Raw genomic sequence first — 19159 nt, 5'->3', positions numbered from 1 at the left:
TCCTCAAAAAAATCAATTTTATTGTATAAAATTATACATACAAAACACGTGAAGTACTGAACATTATATGATACAATGGAACAAAGGCAGAGACAACATGTGAAAGGTGATTTATCTTACTGTAGTGTTTGATTTGGAATATACAGCATGAAGGCAGGAAAGAAGAGACACTGGATGCTTAGGAAGCCAGGATATTAATAATGCTGGTACTACAGATCAGATCAAAAGCCAAATTCCCCCTTGAAGCTCATGGGGGATAGAGATTTCAAGACAACTTGTGATTAGAAGGCGGGGAGCGGGAGTAGGGACACAGGAAAGACACTCACAGACACTTGTTGCTATTTATAATAAAGCTATACTGGGTCCTGCCCAGGAAACCCTCTTCTCTAACCCCAGTAGAAAAAGGCATGAGGCAACATCCCATAGCTCTGCATCAGTTCTTGGAGTGTCTGCAAATGAGATGCCAGAGCTCTAGCTAGGTCACAGTATTAGACAGACTGCTAGCTTAGCAGAAACAGGTAAATCCTCTGGTGTGGCTCTACTTATAAAGACAGATTTTATTATATAATTATAAAAAACTGCCTCCACAACGGTCATGAAAGTGAGAGCCTGCCCAGACCTTCCCAAACTTTCCTTACCTTGGTTAAACTAGGGATGTTTAACTCGCCTGGAAGAAGATTCTCCATGTGAAAGGATGAGTAGAATTTGACAAGGCTGATATACGCGAACATATCATCCTTTAAACAAAGTACTATGTATGAAGTCTTTATATGCCTCTCCTACTGCAAAGAAATCCCATTAAAGAGAATTAGCCTTTGAGCACAGAAACCATGTAATCCTTATGTTTGTTTCAAAGGGTTGCTTGCAATTTTTTAATGGCACCAAAAAGCATCTGAAACGTACCCCTTATTATTCAGAGTATAACACTGTGCTGATGATTTGAGTAGAGTAAGGGTTTCTGGTTTTAGTGGAGAACCATTAAGGTCTCACATAAGCAAATAAATACATCTTGAAAAGGTCCAAAATTAGCACTGAAATGGGGAGCAGACAGACCCTAAGAAGCTTCCTGTGCTTGCTGGGAGCTGAAGTACCAGACTTCAGAAAGGGAAGAGTGATTATTCAGCTGTCAAAGATGAACACAGCCTATGTCTGGATAAGTGAGGAAATTTCTAATGCGATTTGACTTCTGCAGCACCACCCTGTGTCAGACAGTAAGGTTAACACTAATTCAGGTAAGCCATTTAAAAAAAATAAATCCAAAACAGATGAACTGAAGTCTAGGTCCAGATTCTGCCCTGCACCAAGCAATGTGGGAGGAAGGTGTCCAACTCAGGGAGCATCCCTGGAAGTAACATTTCTGGAGATACACACTTCGGTTCCAATGCTGTGAACACCACCTCTCTCGAGGCCTTAAGCATTTGCAGGATTAGGTTCTTAGACAAGTCAGTGTCACATTACTTACTTTAACTCTACACACAAGTGGAAATGTTAGAAGAAAGTAAAGACTCAATCATTTCCTTTCTCTAGAAACAGCATGAAGTGTCTCAGTAACGGTCCAGAAACCAAGAAACCAACCTGCAAAAAAAAAAAACCACCCCAAGAACTAAAAATACCATTTACAAATCAAGTTTATAAATGCATTAAACATTAATACTATCAGGTAAAAAGGCTGCATACAAAAATATATATACACATATAAAACCATCAGACATAGGCTTGTTAGGACTGGACTACAGCACTAGAAGGCCTAAGAATAATGCAGTTTCTTCTTGAGCTCCCTCTTGTGATAACATTGCTTCAATATCCACATTCTACTAGTTGAAACATCCTCTGCAAGAGGCTTCTTTCGAAAGATGGAGCGGGGTTGAGAGGTGGCAGACTCCTGCTCTCGGAGTGGGACCTCAGAGACTAGTCTCAGTTAGTGAGACACCAAGAGCCAACATGAGAAGAGATCCACAAAGATCCCAAAGCGGCAGAATACATTTTTTTAAAAGACAGCCTTCGACTGAAGATCCCACAAGAGATCCTATCAGCTCTTCTGGATTATACACTGAAAAGGCTTTCACGGGTTATGAGGAAGATTATTTTGTGCACCAGCAAATCATTGCTTTGTTAGACTGCATTGGCTAGGAGACTTGTGCTCTAGCTGGCTGTTTAACTTGAACTACACTAGTGAATCGAGGATATGAAATACTGTACAAAGTGCTCAACTGTTACCCCTCTTCCCTCCCCACCACCTGAGGCCTCCTGCCTCTTCAATGCTGACTAGAGGAAAAGGCTCATAAGCCAAGAGATAGTGATTGACATTTTGTGTGAATTACAAGCAAATCTATTGCATTGCACACTACATGTTGCAAATCAAATAGTATAGAAAATGTACCACGTGGATGTTTTAAAAAACATCCTACTTTGTAAAGGAAGACTCTAAAATGACAAAGGCCTTGGATGACTGGCCTATGATCAAGCTTAAAACTGGTACCATTACAGTGTGGGCGTAGCTAACAGATACTTTCTGTACCATGGCTTCCAGCTCCATCAATCCCTGTGTCATTTATGTCACCACAAAAATAGATTCAGACTTTGCTAGTAATGGCCCAATACTGTAACTTTTCCTTTACAAAACTGATCAGACACTAGCAAGCCCCCACAAAGCAGGATGTGAGATTAAAGAGTTCCACATCCTTTCAAATAAATGCCTTGCACAGCAGGCTTACAAAATCTACAAGTCACTAGATAAAAGGTAAAAAGGTTTGGTAGTTATGATCTGAGAGATCAGACCAAAGAGTTATTGCCATGAACAGGAAACACTACAGAGTAGGACTTCCTACTGGGAATATTACAAACTACGATTTTGTTTTTGTGCATTAATATTCAGTTTTAACTCAGCAGAATCAAATGGATCTGGATCTTTGATCAAAGTGCAAGTTTGGGCTAAGGCCCCACAGCAAAATATGAAACATGGGCTCCCTAATGCCCATTAGATTTGTCACAGAGATGCACAAAGATCAGAAATCCAGGGACTTGGATGGTCTGGGCTGGAATGACTTTCCATTTTTCCCTGGTGCAAGCAATGAAATGTTTTCAGTTTGTGACCAGAGCAATTAATCCCTGGCTTGCATTGCAGTGGCATTTATGTGCACAGGAGAATTTATCAGACTAGAATCATTTGAGGGCTGATAAGAAGAGGTGCCCAAGGTGTTAACAACCCCTTCCTTCCCCCTGTCCCCTCCAACAACTGTGTAGAAGCGAACGATCAGATAGTTGTATGGTTGTGCTTTGACTACATCTTCGGTAAATATGGCCTGATAAAAACAGTGCTTGCAGCTGCCCCATCTCCACAAAGCTGCAGTTTTTCTGTCCATGACACAGACATACACAAACTATTTCTGAACATGAGGTTTCTACTTGGGCAGATTGGATAAACCCCCGTAGATTTCTTTCAACCCTCTTAGGGCAGTTAGGTAACTAAGAAACAGTTCACAACTGAGTGCCTAGCCTGTTAGGAAAGCTCAATGTCAATCACTGGGACAAGCAGACCCTAGAGAGGAGTTGGGAATGCAGTTTTTGTCTCTTGATTGGGTTTCCCTTTTGTGCTGCTGTTCTGAAGCCAGCAATTCCCCCACCCCCTGCCATAAATCTGAACGATATAAACATCTGGGTATTTGAAAGGATGATTTTAAGCTACTTGCACTACAGGGCTAATATTTATACTAAGTGCAGGGCTCTATCAGTTTAAAAAAAATAGTGCATATATAGATTTACATTTCAGGAATCTTTTGTTCAAGCAACATTATAACAAACAGAGCAGTTCCAAAGTGGAGATTAAATGCAGCCCTTTGCAGCCTACTGTTATCTATTTTGCATGGGTAATCTAAACATTTTAGGGAGTAAAACCATGTAGGGAGACTGTTCTTAGCAACCTGAAGAGAGATCTGACCTATATTATAAACTAGTTAGTGTGCTATAGACTAGGTGCAGCCCTGTTTATAATTTGGTTCAGATCTCTCTATGCTGGCCAAAAGAAAGACAGTGTAGTTGAGACTGAACCATAGGGTTTGGATCCAGATCTGACCTTCCACTGCTGGGGACCAGCTGGATCCAGGTTCTGCTTCAAGAAGTTAATACAGTTCTGGTTAACAAGGTAGTAAACACAGGGCCTTTGGTGATATGCCTGGAACAGTTCCCCCAGTGTTTCTGTTAGCCAGTTCTAAATATCTGGCAAGCTGTTTATTTAGGTCTTCCTGAAAAAGGTTTAGTTCAACATCCTGTTCAAAAGCAACCCAGAGCCAGGTTGCTAGCATGGAGACAAACAGCATGACACCAGACAGCGGTAGGATAGCCTCAGAACTCTGGCGTCCCCAGCCAACCGAGATGAGACTAACTTATGAAGATGCTTGACTTCTAGGAAAGTGTACTGTCCACTTCATAGCACCACCTACTAATCAGCCCATGGAACGTCATTCCAAGCTTATCCACCCACGCAGGCTAGGGTCACGTCCCATAAAAGTTCAAAGGGGATTCAAGAGGGGGACTACAGAGCTCTTACAGCTCGGAGCTCTCTCTAGTACAGATTTAATTAAAAAGCTGAGCCCAATTCCTTAATACCAAAGCCAATCCCTTAACCACCACCAGCGTCTTCTAATTTGGTATTAAGGAAGCAGTTTGAACATACGTCACCAGCTGACTCTTTCTGTACAAGAGAGAAAAGACCAAAGCAAAAAACAGATACAAACACCCCATCCCGTAACACTTTGTGGAGTTTTAAATCTGATCTCAGATGCAGACGGCACTCTTGAAGACTGACCCCACATTTCTATAATGGCGCAAATCAAAATCCCAGATCCGAAACTCCATGCATGTGCTTTGAGGTGTTCTCCACTGGAGCATGAATTCTAGCACAAAGAGCAGAACATATTGCTAGATGCTGTGCTTTTCAAAAGGCAGAGGGGTTTGACCAGAAGCAGGAGAAAAGGCAGTTCTGCGTAACATGCCTTCTGGATCTCTTCAAATCCAGATCTCCCTGGGGAATTGCTACATTTCCATTGAATACGGTCATCTGTACGGTACCTGGGTCGGACGGAGGTCTTAACACTGAAAGGCTGCATTTTTTTTTTTTTTAAATGCACTTTTAAAGAGCAGGAATTCTTTAGCAGATAGAAAGCTGAAAAGTAATCGAAAGGCTAGTACTAAGTGTAAAAATTTGTACAGAAACTTTTAAAAACATCTTCTTAAAAAAATGTGCAAATGGGCCACGACTCTGGAAAAAGAGGCAGCTATATGCCCTAAGTGATACGGTACAGATCCCTTCAATGTGGAATTGTTAGTATGCATGGGGAAGCTGGACAGTTTGCGTGCAGAGTCTAGCAGTTGGAGGAGTGCATGCTCCCCAGCTGGCCAGCTGCCAGCATCAGGATGTCTTTCTTCTCCTTGTGGAAACGCAGCTCTTTCCCAGCCAGTCGGGCTTCATCCAGCTCCCTCTCTGTCGAGGACAGCTCTCTGGAAAGGGCTCCTGGGGTGTTCTGCTCCCTGTTCACCCAGTCCATGGCCATCTGGTTCCTTATGTCATCATCCAGAGCACGGTGCGAATAGTGAGCCAGCACCTCCTAGGGGGAAGAAATATGACGGGAGCTTATGAATGGCGAGTCACTAAGAACACGCGCATTGGTTAGTAGCATCTGGCTCAGCTGCACACAACAGCATGATGGGAAATGAATGACGGGTCTGGATGAGCACCGAAGCAAAAAGGTCCAAGAATCCCTTAGGCACCTCCAGTGCTGTTGCCAAAGCAGCACTCAACCACTGCCCAGGCCGGCCTTACCTGTCGTGAGCATTGCCTCTCTCGCATGGCTTTGAGGCTGCCATTCCAATGCAACAGCTGGAAGACGGTCATCAGCTCCTGCAAGGGGAAATGGCAGTCAACTTTGAAGGGCAAGAGTGTCAACAGAAGGACGGCAATAAATGTACACAGGCAAAAGGCTTCTCTCGCATACAGCTGAAAGCCAGCTTTCTGTAACATAGAGCCCTCAGGAGGCAGTGTTCCCTTGTGGGGAGGGCACTGGACTGGGACACAGGATATCTACTGAAACCTTGGGCAAGTCATTTCACCTCCTGGTGCCTCAGTTTCCCCCTCTGTAAAATAAGGATAATGATACTGACCTCCTCTGTAAAGTGCTTAGAGATCAGCAGCTAAGAAGTGCTAGGGCTACAGCTGGTAAGAGGTATGGACTATTATTAGAAGACAGACCAAGGTGGGGAAGATACATAGGAGTGAATTACTCCTTCCTTCCACTTACATTTTTGCTCATCTAGTTACTAAGCCCACAGCAGGGAGGGCTTAGTGGTTAGAGGAGAGGACAGGGAGCCAGGATTCCAGGGTTATATTTCCAGCTCACCATGTGGTATTTACAGACTGGTTCTATTCTCTTATCTGCAACCTTGAGCAAGTGGCTTCATCTTTCTAGATCTTTTCCCTCATCCATAAGTTAATCACCTCACAGGGAACTGAAGCTTCAGGAAAAGTTTGTGAAGTGCTTTGAGCTCCTTGAGCGAAACAGGCTAGAAGCCATTACCGTTACTTAGATTATAAGCTTCACAGGGCAGGGACTGTGTTATGGGTTTGTAGAGCACCTACCACTTGGACTCTAGACTCTGATAGGACCCTTCAGCACTACGGCAATATAAATAAATTAGTGATCACAGCTGGCTTACTTAAAGTTGAGGCCATGCTGATAAAGTCCTACAGTACAGAGAGATGAAAAGGGCCATTCATAGAACAACTATTTAAAAAGGACATATGTTATTGTACGGGATATCAGCCAAGGGCAATGCCCATGCCTTGCATAGCTAGACAGAAGACCACTCCCAATGATGGGATGGGAAAGATCCTTCAGACTGCTGATCCTTTGGGATACCTCTTGTGCCGTAACATCCGTTGTTTGTGCTTCTCTATGCCGGTTTTCATCCCCGGAGCTATTGCACCAGACGCTGGTTGGTGATAGAGCAGATCTCGGTTGTAATGGAAACCGGGCAAACGTTTCTCTGATGGCCACACAAACCTCATTCCATAAACTCCCACAGAAAAAACAGACTTCCCACAGACAATGCAACCAGAGGAATATACAGGATGTGGCGTCAGTTTCTGTAAACAGGGCTATTAATATAAACACTTCTAACCTCCGCCTACGGAATGTTACCATTGAAGGGAGAGCAGCAGGGCAAAAAGTCAGTGTCAAGAAAGTTTGCCTACAGCAGAGAGTTCCAAATAAAAAACTAAGTTACGAGCTTAAGGCGCCTGCCTACATGCATGAAGCAGCCAAGCTCCTCTGAGCATCTGGCAACTGAAAGTAGGGTCTATTTCTCCCCTTCTGAGAATCAAATTCCTGAATCTGGACAAATCAGCTACTAGTGGGGAGTGGGCAAAGTCCTTGTTTCAAGTTTCCGGTGACAGTAATATCTGTACTTCCATAAAGGGCCTTCCCCACAAGGATCTCAAAGCACTTGAAAAACAATGAAACCTCGGAATACCCGAGAAGCAGATGCCCCATCAAACAGAGAAGGGTACATGTGGAAGCAAGTCAGATGCGGAATTGGGAACAGAGTCTGAATTCTGTGTGCCCGATGCTCTAGCCATTAGACAAGCCTCCCTCCCAGTGGCAGGGAATAAAACCCTGGCTCCCAAAGCACCGTCTAATCAGCTGTCACTCCGAACTGCAGTGTAAAGGTCTAACTATGAGGTGAGGGGATGTCTGCGCTGGAGATGTAATTCCCAGCTCAGGCGATGTACGTTATACTAGCTCCGACTGAGCTAGCACATAGCAGCGTAGCCACGCCAGTGGGACAAGCTACAGTCCTGACAGAGACCCTAGGCATGTACTCGGGCAGCTAGCCTGACCAACCAGTGCCACTGTGGCTACACAGCTATGCTTAGCATGTTGAGTCAATCGCAGCTAGCATGCACACACATCTACCGGAGCTGGAGATTCCACCTGCCAGTGCAGATGTACCTAAGGTAACCAACTAAGATGATCTCAATGATTTCAAGACTTCAGAATGCCTAGTTCTATACGCTTATAGTGCCTGTCATCCAAATACCTTCAGATGCTTTAAAATGGGAATAGCTAGCCCACTTACTTTCACAGAGAGGGGAAAATGATAACAGGTGAAATGACTTGCCCAAGGTCACACAGCAAATCAGTGGAAGAGCTGGGAATAGAACCCAGAACTCCTAGTCCTCAAACCACTAGACCATGTTGCTTCTTGCATTACCCACATATTCCAGTACTGAAGGCACTAGATCACATGATGCATGCACAACCCCTTCCATAATACTGGTCTATGCGAGCATCTCAAGAGATGTTTTAATCAGAGGGGAGCCCAAAACAGAACCCTGCATAATCCAAATATCCTTGAACTTTCGAAGGCTTGAAAAATCCTGGTCTGGATTCTGTGGCTGGAGCTCTTATCTAGCAGTAAGCGTATAGCAATACAAAAAACATAGCAGCACGTGCCTTCTGAATGCACAGACCTAGTACATTCTGTAGCACTGAATGATGTAACTAGAAGATTTTTTTTAAAAACCCACTTTAATCAAGACTGGAGTGGGGAATCAAGTTATGGATAGTACCTGAAACTCTAACATTGATTTTCCCTTGTTGGATTCCAGCATAAAACGGAAAGCACCAATTCCAGTGTTCGGGTTATCGGCTTCTTCTCTATTACCCTGCAACAAAGAGTAATATTAAAGAATTACAACCTCTAAACAGAAAAGGGCAACCACCCAGCTTGGCATGCTGCTAAGCGGTGTTCCCACATGGCTCTGCTGCTATTAGTCAAGAGACATTTTCAGGCTCCACAGACTGTTTGTTTGTACTCTGATGAGGCAAACTTTAACCACCTTGAATGTTTCACAGATTCTACAAACATGGAAGAGATTTTGAATTCCTCCAACTTCCACTAAACAGTGTGCTCTTGCGAGGAAATGTCCCAAGACAGAAGCTATCAGGACAAGACAAAAGCCGATGACTTGTCTCCATCTTGGAGAAACATTATGATACTTTACAGCAGCCATATCTAGACGACAAGTGCTCAGAGGTGCTTTGGAATTAACTGGATTCAGGTGGACACAACATGAAACCTGAGATTTGAGCAGGGAATCAAGGAGTATCCAGAAAATCTAATATCTGTGACCTGATGCTCTGGGCAGATTTCCTCATGCATACTTCCACAGACTTCTGTCTAGTGTGTGAACTATGATGGCTTATATTTTCATGAATCATAGAAATGTAGGGGTGGAAGAGAACTCAAAAGGCCATTTAGTCCATGCCCTTGTGCTGAGGCAGGATTAAGTAGATCTAGACCATCCCTTCTCCAACCTGTTCTCAAAAGCCTCCAATTTTATCTAGTTTGAGGAACCAGTGACCATTTCAACGTCTTTTGGACCACCAGGATCATCACTGAAGTCCGGCAATACCAGCTTTCCAAGAAATTCACGGCAGTATTTTCCTAGCTTCAGTAGTTGATAAGGTATCAGAGGTCACACACTTGCATGCCTGTTGTATCTTGTACTTGTTGACTAGCATATTAGCCAGCCCCCTACAGGATCTCTGCAAATTTTGACCTGGATTTCAATGCAAACTGTTTCATGCTCTTGGCACAAGACAGGGGGCTGAATTTGACTCCCAAGTCCCTTCCAGTCCTACATTTATATGATCAGATGCTATCTTTCAATAACATTTAGGATTGTAAGATTGTTTCAAGGTTCACACAGTAGTTTGGGTTCCATTAGGTGCTGTCTGAATGCACAGTAAAAACTCATTCTGACAAAGTATGATTTTGGCACTAGGAAGTTTAACATGCCTACCACCAAGTATTTAAACAGGTACAGCTTTGTAATGCACCTGGCTCAAATAATGAGGCTGCACACAATAACAGGCTGATCAGAGAAGCTCCACACCCCAAGAGTTCATCAGGCTTGAACACTGTAGGCTCAGTAACGGAAAGGAGCTGATCTTGTTCCAGGCCCGGTGGGCACCAGGAAGTCAGACACCTTTTTTGAAACAGCAAGGTGCGATTAACTATTACATTTTGAAGGAGGCAGTGCCTTGTAAAGTCCTATCAATATTCCCCCCCCCCCCCCGATGCACTTAGAGAAACGTTTTTGATGCTTTCTGGCCTAGTTAGTCTTGTTTTTTCAGAGACTACCCCTATAAAAGTACACAGGATCCCAGATAGGTGGAAACATTACATTGATTAGAACATCTATGGCAGAGAAGTCACCATGTAATAAAATGCTCCTGGTTTTTAAATCACATACTCCATTTTTGTGTCATCAAGCCCTATTACCATGAATTATAGGGGAAGATTTTCAAAAGCTCTAAGGGATTTAGAGCACCAATTCCCTTGAAAGTCAATGGAGTTGGTGCCTTGTTCCCTTAGGATCCTTTGACAATCTCATCCTGCAGGCATTCCAAGTAATACCACATGGAACCACTATACTCCAGCAAGTTGTTATACCTATATCTTCTGCAAGAAAAAAATGAGACTATCTAGCCAACCTTTCTTGGGTTACTGGTAGTACCAGACATGGGCAGGCATTGAAGCAAGCCAGTCTTTCATTTTAGCTCACATAAAAGCAGTTCTATACAAGAGAGACATTTTTATATTTAAAAGAAACTTGGCCGGAATTGTAGGAAAAGATGTGAAGTGCTTCTCCTGGAAGTGGAAGAAGTTTGGAGTTAACAGGTCCTCAACAGTGGGCATGCTGAAAACATTAAGGGCTAAATGCTGCTCTCCGATATGCCAGTCCAAAGTAAGTCTGCTGATCTAACTGGGTGCAGATTTGACCCCAAGTGCAGGGCTGAGAGGATAGATGGAGAAGGGATTTTGAATCCAGTTTGAGAGAAAACAAGAATTAGAGTAAGAGTTTATTTTTATTTTTAGTATTTCTATATCATTCCAAGAATCACTGGAAAACCTGCCATAAGGGTTTCCAGATGCAAAAGAAATTTCCCTTCCCATAGATTTATGAAACTTTCCAATCAGCCTGTCCCTACCAACTGCAACAGTCAAGACATTCAAAGCCCTTACGTTGAAAGACGCCAAGGCTTCTGAGACACTCTTCTCAATGAACTCATCTGTGATCCTCCGGGAGGGGTGCTCATTAAAGACAGAATTCATTAGTGCAATCTTCGCAGCGCTCCTCCTGGCTTCCGCCTTGGTCGGACAGAACTGGGGACAGACGTATAAGTCATCAGAACAGAAAAGCAGAGACGGCTTAGATCAGTTAAGGCCGACACACTCCAAAGTTCTCCCCGCATATATGAAATGGCTGTTAGGTGGCAGTTGTTGTGGAGTGCTGGAAAGCTATTTTCCCCAGACATCCTGAAGTCATTAGGAGTGTGTTTTAAACCACAGCAAGCCCAGCCATACTGAATGCAAAAATTAAACTGGAAACTGAAGTCAGCACATACTATGTGGACATGGAAATACCACCAACTGGATTGCCAACAAAATTAATTATCTTAAAACCCAAACACAGCCATCCTTCTCTAAACACGAGGGCTGCTCTGCAGGATGGGGAGGCAGCTCAGCTGCTGGAATTTGTTTCTTTTGGATGCCTTCCTCAAACCAAGACTAGAGCATAACTCTGCCTTAAGCCACTGCAGTAAAGGAACCTGAAATGCAATCAGGACCCTGTGTGATTTTTGGACTTTAATCTTTCTGGTTAAGAATTTGGATTGGACCTTTTCCTTTGTAACAAAGGAAAGGCAGCGGTTATTGATCATGCCTTATTAGTTTGGCTGCCAAACTTTTCTGAGCATCTTGGGAAGAGACACTGGGTCGAAATCAGAGCTGCAATAGGGACTGCAACTCTATTGAAGTTCGTTGTCTCTAGAATTCACACTGTAACTGTACTCAGCTACTTAACCCTATGACCCTATAAATAAGGCATTTAACTTAAAGCAAATATTGCTAAACAAAAGTTACACTAATACTTGCCAATTGCCTTAGATGCCATGTATGCAACCTCACTATTTGCAGAAACCCTATTAATTCCCTGCAGTGAGTGTAGGGACTATGTAATCCTGGGGTAACGTATCTACAGCAAATCTCAAGCTAAAGACCACTGCACTTACCATGCAGAACTAAGTTGGGTTGGATTTATCCCTCTACTATGGGTCTGGATCCATCTGTGTTTTGGGGCTTCCAGAAAGTCTCCAGCACCCACCCCTCACATCGAGGAATTTTGATTCCATTAAGAATGGGGATTTGAGGGAATTGATAGACTCCCCCCAGTCAGCTCTATAGAGAATGAGCTGTGTAGCTAGAGCCACTCAAGTCTCTGTAGCCAGGTGGTCCTACCTGGAAGCTGCCAAAGCAGCTCCCCCCAGGCAAGGTGACATAGCAGACATAAGGGGGGCTGTTGGAAGGGACCATCTCATACACCACCAGGGCTCCGTTTTTCAGATCAGCACCACGTGACTGCTTCATCTGCCAGAACTCCTGAAGAGCTTCCACAACGTTCACTGAAGATATAGAAGTCAGGGGAAAAAAAAAAGTTAAGGACGGATATCAGAGAGAGAAATGGTCTTTTCATACTGCAAAAATCGAGCGCAGGAAACTGAGCCTGAGAAACTGGTTTTACTGCTCACCACTTGTGACTGCTGGTCTACAGAAATGGAGAGTCATTTGCACATTCACACACATTGCGCTGTACCAATACGACAGCAGTGTCCCTCCCCATGGAGCTAACAGTCCAATTCTGAGAATGGTCAACTTCAAGCAGAATTGTAGGTGCTCAGCACCGCTAGACCCAGGTTCTAATCTTGAGACACAACAATCTAAACATACAGTGAGTTAAAAGGCAAGACTTCAGGTAGTGAAATTTTCCTCTCACTCACACCCAGAGAGAGCTGGTGGGGTGGGAGGGTGGGAAGACCGAAAAGCTCTTGGAAGAGTATTTTAAAGAAGGGATCAGAGTTAATGAGGGAAGAAATCAGAAATGTCTTTTTCCTAAAGGCAGTCTGCATTGGGAGTGATGTGTTTGTCCCTTGCTTGGGCCGATCAGCTGGGCTCTCAGTGTCAGGAATCAGACTGGATGTGATTCTTCAGACATTTAAGACCACAAAAGATTCTGTAGTGTTCAAGTGGCACTGTGCGGCAGGTGGCAGGGCTAATGAGAGCCAATAATAACCTGACTGACCTGCCCTGGCACTAAGATGCCCAATAAAAATCACCTGCCTTTAAGTCAGACATTTAATGTCCAGTTTGAGAAGGTCACTGTTTTATGGAGCTGCACAGAAGGCTCATTCAGAGAAGGTGTGGGCTGCCCAAATTAATCCTTACCTAATTCCACTGACATTTGCGTGGGAACATTTAGCTGCTATATCAACTGTCTGCTACCACAGAGCAGAATGGAGAGGCCTCATTTAAAAATCATGACTGTCTCTCTGAATGGGAGGAGGTATAATTGAATGGTGAATCACATACTAAAGCCAGGAATATCATTTTTAGTAGAAGTGTTTTTTTTTTCCATTCATGTCAGGAAACCAGAATCCAAAGCTTTAACCCTGGCTTACTTTGGCAATTATGGTCCTTTCAGGATAAGAGCCAGTCTTTAACAGTCTTCTAGATGTTCCTTAAACAAGTAGAACATTTGCCATACTACATTCAAGCAGATATCCTGTCTGTACCTGAGGACAATACCGCAATGCTTCAGAGAAGGCAAAAATCCCACTATGCACCCAACTAACTGTGCAGGGATGCACATGGCAGAAAGATTGCTCCTGGCCACAAGCTTATCACCACAGAGGTTAGGAAGCATGAGATTCAATTACTCTTATCTTTGTATACGTGCAGGAATTACAAACATTAGTCATCAACATTATCCAGGATTCCCTGCAGCTCTGAATTTCATGTGCTGTGAGGGAAGAAGCATTTCCTTTTATTTGTTCTAAATTTATCTGCCCTTAACATTAGAGCAATTCCTCCTGCCACTGGAGGGATCCCACAGCTTCCATCAAAATCTTAAATTTGAAAGTTCCCTCTAAGCTACTTTCTGCACTAAATAATTCTAGGTTTTTGCGATATATAGTTCTAGGAAAATCCTCTCCTAACCCATCTTCATTACCCTTCTCTGGGCCTTTTCCAACCTCAGTTATCACTTTGAAATGAAGCAATGTACAAAATGAATTAGAGTAACATTTTGCGAACAAAAGAATGCTACTGGAAAGAAGAGTTAGAACACAATATGCCCTTCCATGCGGAATCCTGCTAGAGAGTTATTCCAATTTCTTTTACAGAAAGACAAAACCAGCAAGATGACTCCCCTGCTTACAGAAATCTTCCCATGGGAAAGTGACACGACGGAAGATCAGTTTGATGACACACAAGAGTAGCACGCTAGGTACTTCAAGCTATCCTGCTAAACATTTTATTAGCCCACACACTGTACTGTAAGTAACACTTTAGGTTTTCATCCGTGCAGTTTTCAGGATAAGAGAACTAGCTTTATCTTATTGCCTCTAAGATAATTAGTTTCATTAGCTCCCTGTAGAATGGAACCAACAAGATAGTTACCACAAGTTTCTCACTAGAACATTTTACCCGCCTGCCTCAGATGCAATGTTTCAGGGAGTTAGTTAATAACGAGCACTTGGCTTGGATCACTTTCAAGGTTGGGGTATGGATTTTTCCTTAAACACACAACACGGGGGTAGTTTTAAACTCGAGATTCACAGGGAAACGTGCACAATCTATGTGGTTCCTGGCCAGCGCTACAGCACACCAGCCTGAGCATGGAATTCAAACATAGGCAAGCAGATTCCCTTTCTATTGACAAGATAAATTGTGCATATAATCCCCCACGGGGAGCCAGAGCCTATATGCCTTATTCAACAAACAGTTTGACACCCCATTTAGCATAGGGCAACTGAATCTTTGCAGCTCTGACCAAATACCAGCAACTTCACAAATGAAAAACTGAAACTAAGCTACATCAAGCAGCATGAAAAGGCTGAAATCACCCCCCCCCTTGTTATTATGAACATTCAAAACAATAAAAAGTTTGTTAATTTAGTTAAGACAAGGAACTGGATGCCAAGCGCTTAAGTGGAGGTAACAAGGAGACACTGTTTAGCTAGTGCATGGGACTTAAGTTTTCAGTGTGAGACAAGCTCCTTTCTATGTTGCACACTGCTTATTTGTTTTGCAGGGTACTTTGTTAGCAACTGGAGCATTAGGTCTGGCAGCTGAGGAGTATCCAAGAGGTTCTCTCTCAAGGACTGAAATTAATGCTTCCAGCCCAACAGAGAATGGGGTCAATTTAAAAAGAGAGAAGAGAGAGTTAAACAAGAAAAAACTGAAAGAGAAACCCAGCAAGCCTGGTTGCTGTGAATAGGGAAAAAAGACATTAAAAAAAGAATCATATCAGAGCAAATTAGGAGACTTATGGTATTTCTTGAATATGCATAGAGAATATTCCTATCTGTCTTTTCCCTTTCAGCATAGTTACGGCTGAATAGCGCTATAAAGGCCACTCCACCATGCATATTTATCAGGTAATAAGTGCTTAGCCAGTGGAGTGATCTTTCAGTCAGTCAGAGGCAAAGGGCATTTGTTCACAGCTGCATACAGATTCTGCAGGGAGACAACTTCCATCTTGTATTTGTTCTGGGTAGCAAGCGTCAGCTCTTTGCCTGACTAGAGCTCTCAAAATGTATCACTGATTCACTCCCATCCTCCCAAAGAGGCCGTGCTTGAAACGGGTGGATTCCTAGCGTTCAGAGTTCTGCTGCTGACATGTGAATTAACAGTAGAAGTGGGGAGATGGGAAAAATCAGAAGCCACAAGGAAAGAGGGCTGGAGGTTCTGATCCAAAGAGGATGTAAAATAACATCTGTGTTGCAAGCCAGAAGCTCGATGTGTATTTTGGCTGTGACCCTTTGAGAAACAACTGAAGTTGTTGAATACTGAGTTGTCCAATTTTCCATTAAAACATTAAAACTTTTTTGAGCAGGCCCAGCCCTGCTCATAACATCTGATGAGTAGGTTCACCACTGAAAAGTGTAATTAAGATCAGCTTTTTGAAGATTCCTAGTGGCAGCCAGAATACTACAGGAAAAGTAGTCATTTGAGACTCTGCTTGACTGGGAGAAAGGGCCAACTGAATCAAATGGTACATTAATTTACTGTGGAAATGACATGTAGTGATTAGAGCAAGGGAACAAGTTAGGACTTGCTGTAGGACCCTGGAGGGCTGTTTTCAATCTATGCCTCAGTTTCCCTATCTCTAACCAGGGATGTCACCAGGAGGTTGCCAGGTTTATTTTAGTATTTAAAGTGCCCTAACATTCTATTGCACTAGTAGTGATAGAGCACATACATGGCTCTTTACATCCTCAGGACATGTTCCCACACCCAGAAGAATTTATAGTGTAAATGAGAACGTGAAGCAAAGCAGAGCACTTGGGGTTTGAGAAGATACAAGAGTCTTGAAATGAAAAAGGAAGAAGATTGTTGGGATTTGAGAAAGGATCTGAGAGAACAGAGGGGCTGTGAGGCAGATGATGTATCAACTTCCATCTTGCATACAAGACACCAGTATTTAGCCAAAGGAATTTTAACATATTTGAGAACAGCAGACACTGGGTCAACAAGCTCTAACACGGACACCAGCAGCAAAAGGTCCAATCAAAACACTTTTCAGCATTTATGACCGTCGTCCATGGGGGAACGGGAAATGCCAAGCACACATGCACCCCATCCAGATAAAAGCACTGAATCTACAGAACACTGCAGGGAGCAAAAGCGTTTCTCCCTTTTCCAAACTTAACCAGTAGAAAAGCAGCAGTTCCCACTTAGCTTTGCTACTTAAAGCCAGGATACGAAGAGATGTAGCCCAGTCACACATAGATAGAGTGCTTTGGCCATCAGTCACATCAATTATTTATTGCCTTGGAGCGTAGACCCTGGTCCCTGTATTGTGTACATGATAGCACATCTGACTCGCATATTAAATAAGGAAGAGTAAGTGATTCCACATGGTGCTGAAACGCTTCTGAGCCAGAAGAGCAGCAGTTCCATTGCATTCAAGTCAAATAACGTCTGCCAAGCATTTAGGATGTGTATAACTGCATCTACTGGACCTGCCGTCATAACCGGAACTCGGGAACTCAAAACAGTTGCAGAGCATCTCCAGATGGGTGGGGAGACGGATACTTTCCAACTTTGTGCCAGTAAAGACTGAAGTTTAATCATCTTTACTGCTTCCACGTGTCTTAAGAGGACCAGATGGGATGTGCAGGACACTCAGATCTGAGGCTTCCCTGAAGTGCTCTCATATGAATTGGGAGCATCTGAGGCAATACTTGGAGACCTCAGGATGGGGTGTGGTGTAGTTAACACTTCCAAAGCAGCCCACTCTAGCGCAGACACACAGTCCGAGGAGCTAGTCACTTCTTCCACTCACTGTTGTGGTGAACAGCATCACCTGCAGCTGCAGGTAAGCTGAGCAGGGAGAGGGATCTCATGGAAAATAGTCACTTAGAATGCATGTGTGGGGGTGGGAAGAAAGGAAACCATCGGTATGCCCAGCAAAACACCCTTCATAGCTGCCTGTGGGTGTGAAAGAGCCTTTTGTTGGGCACTAACCAAGGAGTAAAGGTCTCATACACATGCTCAGGACCCAACCAACACACACACACACAGCTGTCAAACAAAACTTTTCTCCTCTGACAGGGAGATTAGTAACTGGTGTACATTTACGCAGGCAAGTTACAGAAGCACCACGAGTCTGAAACCTACTTATCTTCAAACACAGTAAAGAATTGTTTCAGATCCTACACCTAACACAACACCCCCACACCTCCCACACTCCTGCCCCCTGCCAGTCTTATATTGACATTTACCTATGTTTTCCGAGCCTAAGTTTTCAAAGACTGGTGATTTCAATTGACCAACCTGACACACATTAAAGGGACTTGATTTTCAGACAGCAGACGGCTCAGCACGGTGTGAAACATAGGCCCTTTTAGGTGTCTCAGATTGGGCACCCAGGCAAACCCCAGATGAAAACGGAGGACCAAGCAGGGGGAAAGTGTGCAACTGACATGATGCGAAGTACTATCAACTACAGGAGGTGAAACAGAATGATCGGCGGTTTGCCACCAGAGCTGTCCCTTACAAGTGACCCCTACGATCAGGGTAACAAGAGAAAGTTTTTTTTTTAAAAGAGAGAGACACTATAAGAGAAGAGCCGACACATTAGCAATGTCTTCTGGTCACTCCCAATCCCCTGGTTTGCCTCTGCCACATACATCCCTGAGCGTAAGGGGATCCCCAGGAGCCCCCAGGTAGAAGTCAGGATGGAGTAGCAGGTCTCCGTCCTCACCTTTACTATACCCCCCGAGTACAGGGAGTCCCCACTCGGAAAGGACAGCGGAGTGTGTGGGGGGGGGTCTCCCAGCTCCCCCCCTCTCACTCCAACAGTCACACTGCTTGGGGGGGACCCAGTCCCCACAGACAAGGGGGCCCTGCAGTGTGGGGCAGGGGATCCACTTCCCCGATCCCTGTGATGGGACTGGGGATCCCCCAGTGTGTGTGTGGGGGGGGGCGGGAGCGGTCCCAGCCCCCCAGGATTGGGGGAGATCTCAGATGGGGAGTCCCACTCGCCCCAGCTGAGCCCTGAGGCAGGGTCTCCATGGCCGGCGGGTGTGGGGGGGGGGGGAGGGGGTGTCCCAGCCCCCCCCCGCCCGGCGGTAGCGCTACGTGCCAGGGCCCTGCCCGCCCGGGCTGTGCGGTGGGGGGGGGGTCTCGCACGGCGGGTGCCGGCCCCCGCGGCTCCCCTCACTCACCTCGGCCGTAGCCCTGCGTGTGCTTGGCGAAGCTGCGCACCACCGCCTCCACCGCCTCGCGCAGCACGGCCGGGGGCCCCGCTCCGCCCGGCGAGGCCCCCGGGCCCGGCAGCCCCAGCCCCGGAGGCGCCGCCGGCAGCGGGGGCGGAGCGGGGGGCGGAGGGGCCGAGGCGGCCACCGCGGGGGCCCCGGTCACGCCGGGGCGCAGGGAGCGCAGCGTCCCCACCCCGGGCTGCAGCCGCTGGGCGCGCACCGCCTCCATCATCATCGCCGCCGCCGGTCGGCCTCCGTACCCTGCCCCGACTGAG

General features: G+C 44.9%; 1 protein-coding gene across 1 annotated transcript; it reads right to left on the bottom strand.

Annotated features, from left to right (window-relative positions):
* Window positions 1–19159, bottom strand: LIX1L (limb and CNS expressed 1 like). Its single transcript, XM_084613657.1, has 6 exons — window positions 18852–19159; window positions 12361–12524; window positions 11086–11226; window positions 8624–8719; window positions 5819–5896; window positions 1–5603 (listed from the first exon to the last, which is right to left on the bottom strand). The coding sequence occupies exons 1-6, from the start codon at window positions 19117–19119 to the stop codon at window positions 5361–5363; spliced, it is 990 nt and encodes a 329-aa protein (XP_084469783.1). The 5' UTR covers window positions 19120–19159; the 3' UTR covers window positions 1–5360.

This window comes from Lepidochelys olivacea, assembly GCF_965140295.1.
Source record: "Lepidochelys olivacea isolate rLepOli2 genome assembly, chromosome: 24".
Classification (NCBI taxonomy): domain Eukaryota; kingdom Metazoa; phylum Chordata; order Testudines; family Cheloniidae; genus Lepidochelys; species Lepidochelys olivacea.
The sequence above is the reverse complement of the archived record's forward strand: the minus strand, read 5'-3'. Positions and strand labels throughout refer to the sequence as shown.

What these genes read in the sequence shown, in the direction of transcription:
- LIX1L (XM_084613657.1), bottom strand. Translation starts at nt 19,119, where the DNA reads ATGATGATGGAGGCGGTGCGCGCCCAGCGGCTGCAGCCCGGGGTGGGG. An exon ending in AAGCCTTGGCGTCTTTCAAC is followed by an intron (nt 8,720 to 11,085) that starts GTAAGGGCTTTG and finishes TCTTTGTTGCAG; the next exon opens with GGTAATAGAGAAGAAGCCGA. An exon ending in AATCAATGTTAGAGTTTCAG is followed by an intron (nt 5,897 to 8,623) that starts GTACTATCCATA and finishes TTCCCCTTGCAG; the next exon opens with GAGCTGATGACCGTCTTCCA.